At 50.9% G+C, this 10,841-nt stretch overlaps 1 protein-coding gene across 1 annotated transcript in view; it reads right to left on the bottom strand.

Moving 5' to 3' along the window:
* Positions 1 to 10,841, bottom strand: part of LOC119814596 (ubiquinol-cytochrome-c reductase complex assembly factor 1) — an 84,766-nt gene continuing 73,925 nt past the window's right edge. Inside the window, exons 9-10 of the mRNA XM_038330478.1 lie at positions 4,585 to 4,698; positions 1 to 1,594 (exon numbers count right to left, since the gene is read on the bottom strand). Coding sequence (XP_038186406.1) covers positions 1,460 to 1,594; positions 4,585 to 4,698 — 249 coding nt within the window. The 3' untranslated portion in view covers positions 1 to 1,459. The remainder of the gene's footprint in view (positions 1,595 to 4,584; positions 4,699 to 10,841) is intronic.

The following is a 10,841-nucleotide window of genomic DNA, read 5'->3' as shown; positions in this document are numbered from 1 at the left end:
TCAGGTACACACAGGAAAGTTTATTTTGGTGCGTGGCATACTTCACTCCATTAAAAATAAATTAATCAGCAAATTCCTGCCTGGCTCGCCTCTGGTTTATGTAAATAGTGCCCAGATGTAATGAGTTACAAGGTGTTGTTATCTCACACTCACAGAGGACGCTTCACTCCAGAGCCCCGCTTGCAACAAAAGCATCTTAAATAAACCAAGGGAAGGCGGCTTGATTTGTAATGTTTTCACAGAAGTGGCGCACAGCGCACAGTATAGAGTTTCTGTAAGTGACTCATTTTATAGCAATTCAATGAAGCTGGATGGGGGAGGGAGGGGCATGATGGGACCCACCCCCTTTCCTCAATTTCAGAAAACCTTCCAAGAGATGACCCAAGCTCTCAGAGAGGAGAGAACAGGCCCCCTAAGTGTTCAGACCAGGTGCCCCTTCCAGTGCATGCTTTAGAAGCTGTGGAGGGGGTGGAAACCGGGCTTCGGCTGGGGCTTGGGATGGTACCGTTAGGCAAGGAAGAATGCTCTTGCTATCTCGTGTCAAAGGAGGCTGAGAGAGGAAAGTCAGAGCATTCCTTCCCAGTCCACTGTGGGTGACAAAGGGGCTTTTGTCCTCAAGACCTCTCTCTAAATGACTTAGGCTGTGACGAGCCCCTTGGCCCGCAGAGAACGTGCCGGGCCGACTATGCTTCGCCCAGACAGGGACTCCTCTTTGTGAACTGGAGGCAGGAGCGGGAGCAGAGAGCGGCTGGAGCTAATTCTTGAGTGTGGAGCATCCATATCTGGTCTATGTTTCTTTGTTTTGTTTTGTTTTTGAGACAGGGTTTCTCTGTATAGCTCTGGTTGTCCTGGAACTCACCGTTGTAGACCAGACTGGCCTCAAACTCAGAGAATAGCCTGCCTCTGCCTCCTTTAATGCTGGGATTAAAGACATGTGCCACCACGTCCGGCTTTCCCTATGTTTCTAAAAGACCCTGGAACAAAGAAGAACCATGGCAGAAATAAGTTGGTTTTTTTAATGGCTACTTCAACCCCATGGCTCACAGCTGGGGCCCAGTATATGGTTACCCGTCTTGACTTAGCTCTAGAAACTGCTCCTAAGCACAGGGGGACCTGGGTGGGTGGGCCCCATTTCTAACCAACCCTTCCTCAGCCTCCTGGAAAAGCTCTCAGTCACGTGTGTTGCTTAAGGGACTTGGGAAGTGTGCTTAGGGCTTCTCTTGAGGGAGGTAACATGTCAGAAGAGCGAGAGGATTCCCCCCACACACAAGCAGGACTCCCACTGGATCAGACTCCTGGGCTCAGAAGAAGAAACTCAACACAAATGAGCTGAGTATTCAACAGGTGCTGTTCAAAAGTCAGTTCAGGCCACCTTCTTCAGGGTCCCGGGACAAACAGGCACTTCTTCCATGGAGGTTCCTCCAAGCCAGCCAGCTAACTGTCCAGAGGGGCCAGTGTCTCAAAGGCCCTCATCATTGTAAGTAGGAGTATGGGGCTTCAAGATGCTTTGTGGGTTCTTTTCCACCAGAGGGCGCCATTTCACTTCCCCTGTCAGAAGCAGATCCTCACCATTCATGGAGTCCAGGTACTGCATCTGGAAGTAGAGAGAGCAGGACAGAGAAAAGGCGTAAGTGGGGGTGGCAAAGACAGCTTTCCCAAGGGGAGGAGAGGGGAGGGGAGGGAAGGGGAGGGAGCGGTGGTGGCAATCTGACTGTCCAGCTCCCAGCTCCCAGCTCCCAGATTACAGCACTAAGGGGATTTGGAGAAATAATGGCCTAGGGCAGTGGTTCTCAATGTGTTGGTCATGTGACCCCTTGGGGCGAACAACCCTTCTCAAAGGGGTCACATATCAGATATCCTGCATATCAGGTATTTACATTACAATTCATAACAGTAGCAAAATTACAGTTACAAAGTAGCAACGACCCAGCTGCAACAAAATAATTTTGTGAGGTCCCCACAGTGTGAGGAGCCGCACTAAAGGCCGCAGCATCAGGAAGGCTGAGAGCCACTGACCTGGGCATCACTCTGACGATGTTTTAGGAAATTCCTATCACGTATCCCTGCTCCACCCATCCCCTATGAGGGGCACTGAGCCTCTGCTAACCCCTCATTACAAGTTCTTACAGGCCAAGTAGGTAGAACGGATGATTTCCAGAAGTCACCCTGTCTACTCTCTGCCTGTCACTGGTGGTGTTGCACAAAGTGGTCACTTTTGAAACTTTGTCCCCTTGTCCAAGAGCAGCTGGAAATGTGTATCTTAGGAAGCACGGGGGAGAGTGGCGTGCATGCAGAATACTGGCACACCTTTGACACCTTCATCCTTTCGTGGTCCTTGTGCTGCCTGGTGGGTCCAGTCTGTCCTGCCCCACAGGGCAGGCTCCCTTATGGGGAGAGCAAGGAAGACTGGGGCTTCATCTTAGGCCTTGGATCATCTCCTCTTTCAAGAGCACACTGTTCCTGTTTCATTCTGAGACTGCCTCTTGAACTTAGCCCCAGCCTCTGACCCGAGAGCCCAGCTTTCCTGGGTCTGCAGTTCAGCTCCGCCACAGGCCACACCTGGCTCCAGCTCCTCCACTTCTTGCCCAAATGCCACCACTTTGCCTACATCCTGGGTTAACTTTAACTGCAGATGGGTTACCAAATAGTAACCAATTTATTGTGTGGGACCAGAGACAGTTCAAGGCCCAGCTTCCCGGGCTGCCCCGACACACCATGTCAGAACATGCCTTTTCCTGGCTTCCCCAGCACCCTCTTGAATCCAGCTCACACTACGGACTGGCCAACTGCCTCCAGGGCTGCCTGTGTGCTTGTCTGGCTCCTTGCACTCTGCTCAGTCCAGGCCCGACATGGCAGGTGTGCTCAGGCGTGACAGAACTGTGTCCCCATCAGAAGCTCCTTGCTTTCTTAGGGCCCCACCACTGCCCACTTCTAAGGGGGCCAAATGAGGGACACTAGTTATGGCAAACCCTCCTTTTGGGGCCCCTGGAGAGAGGACCTGGCTGTGCCTTGTCATGGTCTCTGGCACGAGCCCACCAGGACAGATGGGAAAGAATGGGTGGGTCTCTAAAAACTGTTTACTTTGCCAATTTCAACTCCTGTCTAAGGGTGAGGCTCTCTAGCCACAGTGCCTTTGCCTGGCTCTGGTGGATCTGAAGAACAGTCAAATGGCAGTGTTGGCCTCTGGGACTCCCTACGCTCTGGCTACCAACAGCCTCAGCACGCCAGCTCTATATCAGGCAACCAGCTAGTCCCATTAGCCTGTCCTCCAGAGCTGGGATCTGGCCTTCCCTGTCCTGCTTGTTGGACGCTAGCAAGGCCATGGAGGTGAACTCAAGGATTACTATGGCATGATGCCCCTTTAGCCCCAGGGGCCAAGTCCATGAAGCAAAGGTGTGACTCACAGACAGCTCAAGCTGGTGAGCTGTCTGCAGCAGCTGTGGCCTCTAGTGGTTAAATGATTCACCCAGCTTGGGTTCTGAGGCCAGTCGTGCAGGGTGAACCACTGGGAGACCCCAGAAAAGCCTCCACGGACTGCCTCAGGATGAGTGAATCCATTCATGCAGAAGGCATGTGTTTCTAATCTATGCAGGATCTAGGGCGGGAGAGCAGGAGTTAATTCTGCCCTGTGCTCAAGCAGTCCTCACAAGGAGCTCCTCCTGGAAGCCTCGGGGTCAGGAATCCTGAAAAGCCAGAGGGGTAGGGACCTGGCATGGGGACCCTGCTTGACAGTGCAGAATGGCCGGTGGGGAGAGCTGGAGAAGCGTCTGTCGGGTGCTGCCTGGAGCCTGGTTCTGCCGGCAGTCAGGAGTACAGGAATCCACACAGGCACAGTGGGTGACACTATGCCTCATGCCACGTTTTCCAGGACTGAGAGCATAGTACTTAGCCCAGCACCTGGCCCCAGCAGGTAATGAAACAGCAAACGAATACCGCGGCTTTCTGAGAGCAGAAGGCTCTTCCTCTCCTCTCCGTCCCCACTCCTGGGATCCTCAGCCTGGTTCACAGCTGGACACAAAGTGTGCTCGGTCCTCATTTGCTGTCGTTTTCTGTTTGTTTTGCTGTCTCGTCCCCCCCCCCACACACACACAGGGTCTCACTATGTAGCCCTGGCTGTCCTGGAACCCTCTCTATATCGACCAGGCTGGCCTCGTACGCACAGGAACCTGTCTGCCTCGGCCCACCAAGTGCCACTATGCCTGGTCAAAGATGTTCATGTTTAAGCTATGCCTGGTGGCTTACAGATAAAGGCAGGAGGATCAGGAATCCAAGGCCAGTCTGGGCTACATGAAACCTTGTCTGAAAGGAAGAGAAAGGAAGGGAGGAAGGAAGGGAGTGATGGAGGAAAGGAGGAAGGAAGGAAGAAAAGAGGGATGGAGGGAAGGAAGAAAGGAAGGAAGGAAGGAAGGAAGGAAGGATGGAGGGATGCTCGTTCTCATTAGTGCTTGCTGCTGATGTGGTTGGACCAGAACCCCTTAAACTAGCTCCTGGTCAGTCGGCCTCTAATGGCCTTCCAAGATGCTAGCACCCTGCACTCAGGAGGACTCAATTGCCATCAGCTGTGAGCAGGGAGAGGCCACTGACCTGTTTCCTCACGTACTCCACCAGCAATTCAAGCTGCCGAGGGTCTTCACATTTCTGGTTGAAGAAGGTTCTCCAAAGGGCAGCAGCCAGTCCACGATCATCCGAAAGGATCCCCTAGAACATAGAACAGGACATGTCTTGCAGAGCCGTGATACAAAAGCTGGGATGTTTGAACAGGAGACCAACTTTTTTTTTTGAAGTGCGAGCGGGGGTTGGTTGGGGGCAGGGTTTTACTGTGTAGCTCTGGCTGGCCTGAAACTTGCTCTGCAGACCAGACTAGAACTCACAAAGTTGTCTCTGCCTCCCAAGTGTTTCTTCTTTGTTTAGAAGTAAATTTTATTTTTCTTTTATGTATATGAGGGTTTGGCTGCATGTGTATCACGTGAGTGCCTGCTACCCATGGAGGCCAGAAGAGGGTGTCAGATCCCCTGGAACTGGAGTTGCAGTGAGCCATCATGTGGGAGCTAGGAATTAAATACGGCTCCTCTGGAAGAATAGTCAGTGCTCTTAATCACCAAGTCATCTCTCCAGCCCCTCAATATTTTTTTTATACAGGAGGAGGACTGGCTAAGGCAATGCAGAGTTGCCACTCACGTCTGCTGGACCCTTCCAGGTATGGCCACTCACCTACACCCACTGTCCCTGGAGTAGGCAATGAATGTCTGCAGGACCCAGCAAGGGTAGTGTGGTAGCCATACTTCTGCTGCTGCTCACAAGGGGCGGGCTGGAGCACTGCAGGTCTGTGTTTGTCTGGGCATGGGCATGGGCATGGGTGCAAACTGCTCATACTTGCTTGGTCCAAGGTCACACACCTGCAAGGTAGCTGGCTCTTTGGGAAAGGGAACTAGGTACCTTGCCTTTGCTGTCACCCATCTGGCAATGACAGGCCCAGACTCTGAGGAAAGGAACAGGCTGTTTAGTAGGTTTGCCATGGGCCATAAGAGCTGCATAGGGCAATGCTTAGAACCTGTCTGTGTGCCCGATATTGCCTCTACTGGCACTGGGAACTCTGTTTGGAAGCCCAGATATTATTATAGAGGCCAATTACAGCCATGTTCTAGCTCAGACCTCTAGGGCAGGGAGGATGAAGGTAACTGAAGGGAAAGGCCTGAGAAATGCTTCTGCCTTTGTGCCAGAGTAGGGCACGGAACTGAAGTGTTGCCTCGGACTCAGAAGGCTGGACCTATCCTGAGCTCTGTCTGTCACAGTCGGGGTCAATGGTTACGGCTAAACCGGAGTCGTAGGGCTTCTTGGAAACTCAGAGGGATGGAAACTGCGTTCTAAAAGGGGTGGGGTGGTGCATGGCTATCGCCCCAGGACTTGCGTGGTAGAGGTGGGAGAAAATACTTGCTCTACCTACAGCATCCTCGAGTTACAAAGATGAGGTAATGTGGCCTGGGGGTGGGGCTCAGTGGTGGAACACTTGCTTAGTGTCTTCAAAGCCCTGGAGTCCTAGCACCACCACACAAAAAGGAAAGGCTTTTTAAAAATAATTACACTTATTGATTCTGCATGCATGTGGGTATGGGCGTGCACACACCACAGAGAGCCTGCGGAGGGCAGAGGCAAGTTTGCAAGGTTTGGTTCTCTCCTTTCACCAGGTGGGCCCTGGGATCCAGCCTGGCCCAGAAGGCTTGGTGGTAACTCTCTCCAGCACAGCCTTTTGATTTTTGTGACAGTCTCATGTACCCAAGGCTGCCCTCAAACTCTCTAGAGAGCCAAGGGAGACCCTGGACTCCTGACCCTCTTCCTACACTTCCCATGTACTAGAATTACAGGCATGTGCCATTGTGCCAGGCTACAAAGCCATTTTAAAAAGTGATATGTATTGGGTAAAATCAACAAAAGCACACTTCAGCTGGAAGCTAACAGAGTTGAGACGACAGTGGGATCTGGGAGCCAGACTATCTAAGTTCAGTGCCAGTTCTGTTGCTTTATGGTAGTGTGGCCTTTGCAAAGCCCTTATCCCCTCTGGAGCCTCAGTTTCTCACTCGTTAGCTGAGCCTGATTAACTCCTATCCCACCGAGTTGAACTAAAGAGACGATGTCCATGGGAGGCTCTCTCCCTAGTAAGGATTACAAAGACACGGGGACACTCTGTCCATGTAATACAGTGCTCTAGCCTCAGGGCCCTGTGGTATATAAGGCTGGCAACCTACGTGCGGGGAGTTAACAGACAGGCAGAAAGCATTCCACCCGCTTGAGGTGCCTTCTGCTAAAGAACTCCCCCAGGTCCACAGCTGAAGACTGTCCTGGTGTGATGGCTGAGCTGGGGAAATCCGCTTCTTCTAGCAGATGGCAATGACTGCCAAGGACAAGCTCGGGCATATCATCCTCCCGCAAGCTATTTGCTAACACAACAGCCCGCCTGTGTGTGAAGCGCCCTGGGCATAGGCGGGACGCTGTTGGCAGAGACCCACTTATGTGATACAGGAAGGTGAGACGGAGTGTCAAGTGGGCTTGGAGAATGAGCAGAGCCCAGAAAGAGAGAAGCAGGGGAGTCACAGCTTGCTACAATCAGGGATCCCTGGAGCTGGGGGGAGATGGCTGGGGCAGAGCAAATCTATACAGAGGGGTCCTGAGCAGTTAGAGGGCAGAGGGAGACTCAGGAGGTGCTAGCCCTTCAAAGAACCTGTTCCAGATTACCAGGTCTCTTTGCCATCTAGCGTCTAATAATTACCTGCACCATAAAGCACAGGTATTATTACCCCCACTTGAAAGATAAGTACTGAGATTCAGGGGTTAGTGAGGTAATTGGTGTTGAAAGAGGAACCTGCCTGCATTGCTGAGGTCAGGGGATGGTGCCTGCCTAGCCATCACCCAGCCCTGGCACAGATCCAGATTGCTGAAAATGGCAGACTCCGACATCAAACCCAGCTGCAGCCTTCTTTCCATCAGGCTGCTAGGAACTCATTGGAAACAAACGGGAGTCTATTCAAGTGTGCAAATCTGAATGGCAAGAAGCAGAAGAAAAGAAAGGTATCAAGCATTAGGGTACAGGGCCAATTTCCCACAGTCTAGTAGGGTGCCCACTGTTTACCTCATGGCATAAAAGAAGGCATTCCTTAGGAAATTAGGGTGTCTGGTCTAGAGTAACAGAGGGAGGTGTGGTACTGCCCTGGAGTGGCGACTATGTGCCCAGCACAATGCTAAGAGCACAGAGTCCTCGCAACTGGGCTCAGTTCTCAGGGGCTTGCAATCCAGAAGGGAGAAGGCAGCACAGAGCAAAATCTTGGGCAATGAACAAATGCTAAATTCCTCGGTGAGACCACAATTCATCACTGCCTTTGCCTCCTCATTCTTCAGTCTTTCCTTCCGAGTAAGTCCTGGCCCAACTGTATCATCCACTGTTAGTCTCCATCAGTGCCCTCTATTGGTGAGCAAACATGCTTCTGCTTAGTCAGTACTGACTTGTGTGCCACCTGCCTCAGTAACTCCACTGGGAAAGAGACTGAACCATGCTTGTTCACCAACATATTCATCTATCACATGTGATAAACATGCCCAAAACACTGTTAAATGGACAGATACACGGTGAAATGAGGAGTGAAAGCCAAAGAGATCTAGAGAGCTAGGAAAGAAGCGTGCGAAAAGTGGCCTATAAGAACAGGGAGGAACATCTGGGCAGTGGTGGCGCACGCCTTTTATCCCAGCACCTGGGAGGCAGAGGCAGGTGGATTTCTTGAGTTCCAGGCCAGCCTGGTCTACAGAGTGAGTTTTAGAACATCCAGGGTTACCAAAGAAACTCTGTTTCAAAAACAAAAAACAAACAAACAAACCAAATAAACAGACAAAACAGAATAGGCAGGATCAGCTTTAATCCCAGGACTCAAGAGATGGAGGCAGGAGGATCTCTGTGAGTTGGAGAAATGGCTCAGTGCACTTGCAGATCTGACTTTGGTTCCCAGCACCTATATGGTGGTAACTCTAGTTCTAAGAGATCTGATGCCCTCTTCTGGCCTCCACTGTATCTAGTGTGCACACAGTGAATACATTACATGCAGGCAAATACACAAACATACATACATAAGTCAGTCTTTCAAAAAAATTTTATTTATTTACTTATTGTATATACAGTGTTCTGCCTGTATGTATGTCTGCAGGCCAGAAGAGAGCGCCAGATCTCACTATACATGGTTGAGAGTCACCATGTGTGTGCTGGGAATTGAACCCGGGTCCTCTGGAAGGGCAGCCAGTGCTCGTAGCCGCTGAGCCATCTCTCTAGGCCCATTAAGTTAGTCTTTAAAGAAGTGGGGAGTAGGAGGAGAGCTGCAGGACATTCCAACCAAGAGAGAAAAATGCATAAACACAGAGTGTCTTTCAAGATAACAAGCTGACTGGCCCCTTCCCGGCTACTGACTTCAACACTCAATGGCCAGTAGACGGAGAGGCCAAAGACCCCCCTCGGAGGACAGGCAATGAGAGACAGATAAGAGAGCATGCAACAACACAACAGCTCACACAAGGCCTGTGATACGGTGAAGCATCTGAGCTCAACAGAGCAGGAAGACAGCGAGGGAAGGATGAGCCAGCCATGTCTGGCTGCAGACCGGTGCTGCCCAACAGAACTTTCCTCGCTGTCTACCACGGTGGCCTCTGGCCCGCGGTTACGGAGCACCAATGGGACCAACACGATGAGGACGTGACAAGTTTATTTAATGAACTCGAGAACAGTGGCAAGCAGCTCATCTTGGGCAGGTCCAGAACATTGTGACTATAGAGTGTTCTAAAAAAACGGCCGCACTGCGCGGCTTGCAGCTTCTCTGAAGTTCCTTGGGTTCCAACCCACAATGGCTGAGTCTTATCACACATTTTACCCCATTTTGTACGTGATTCACGTGCACTTCAAGATCTAAGGAAAGCTGTTCTGGCTGGACTTACTCATCTAAACCACCTCGGAACTCTTCTTGTTGTTGTTGTTGTTTTTATTTAATTTTATATGTGCACCTTGGTGTTTTGTCTGTGTCAGGTCCCCTGGAACTGGAGTTGCCATGTGAATGCTGGGAATTGAACCCGGGTCCTCTGGAAGGGCAGCCAGTGCTCTTAACTGCTGAGCCATCTCTCCAGCCCCTTGGGAACTTTTACATCTATGGCTGTCAACCCATACCAGTTAAGACAGAAACTTTGGGTAATGGGTTCCTGCCACTGAAATTTCTAGAAAGTATCCCAGGTAACTCGCATATTTTCCAAGCTTTCCTGTTCATGTCACCTGGGTGCTTGCTGAAGAACCAGGTGGCTCCTACTGGCTCAAAGCCTTCAGAGGGGTTTAGGGATCAGATTTAAAGTGTCTCCTGGGTACAGAACATGAAGGCTCCAGCAGACAGTGCTAGACCCATGCACATACAGACAGCAACAAGTGAACTCAGGGGGGTGCAAGGAAAAGAGAAGAGAAGAGAAGAGAAGAGAAGAGAAGAGAAGAGAAGAGAAGAGAAGAGAAGAGAAGAGAAGAGAAGAGAAGAGAAGAGGGCAGATGAAGTTGGAAGGGAAAGGTGGTGGGGGAATTGTAGAAGAGGGAATGAGAGGTGGATTTAATCAAAACACATGATATGCGTGCATGAAATTCTCAAACAATGAAGCAGGAGACTTAAAAAATGGGCTGGAAACATAGCTCAGCTGGCAGAGTGCTTGCCTAGAATGCATAAAGCCCTGGGCTCAATCCCTAACATGAACAAACTGATGACAGAACATGCCAGCCGAGATCACAGGCATGTGCCACCATGCCCAGTTTCACTCAGTTCAGAGAATCAAACCCAGGGCTTTGTGAATTCTGGGCAAGGGATCTACCTGCCGAGCTACACGCCAGCCCTACTCCGTACATTTCTTCCCCTCCGCACCGCACGCCAAGCACGGTGTTAGACATCAGAAACAATTGGGCATTGTCACTTCCCAGAAGAAAGCCACACCCAGCCAGGTGACAGCCGGTTAATGCTGGGAAGCGCCGCCGTGAGCAGCCACAGCAGGTGGAATGAGCTCAGCCTGGGGAAGGTCAGGACCCTTTCCTAGGAGGCGGTGCTTGCACAAAGTCGGGAGTTAGCCAGAAAATGAGTTTAAAAGCACATTTACCAAGAAAAAGCCGAGGTATGATGAGTGCTGGGAGTACGTATACAGTGTTCATTACACCGCCTTTTTAGCTTTTCTACGTGCTTGAAATTTCCATAATAAAGCGGGAGGGCTGGGAAATGACACACAATATGGATGAACCTGGAGACACACTTCTAGGTGAAATAAGCCAGCCACAAAAGAGCAGACACTGTAAG

This window comes from Arvicola amphibius, chromosome 5 (assembly GCF_903992535.2).
Source record: "Arvicola amphibius chromosome 5, mArvAmp1.2, whole genome shotgun sequence".
Lineage (NCBI taxonomy): Eukaryota > Metazoa > Chordata > Mammalia > Rodentia > Cricetidae > Arvicola > Arvicola amphibius.
Note: the sequence above shows the minus strand (reverse complement) of the source record. Positions and strands in the feature narration are given on the sequence as shown.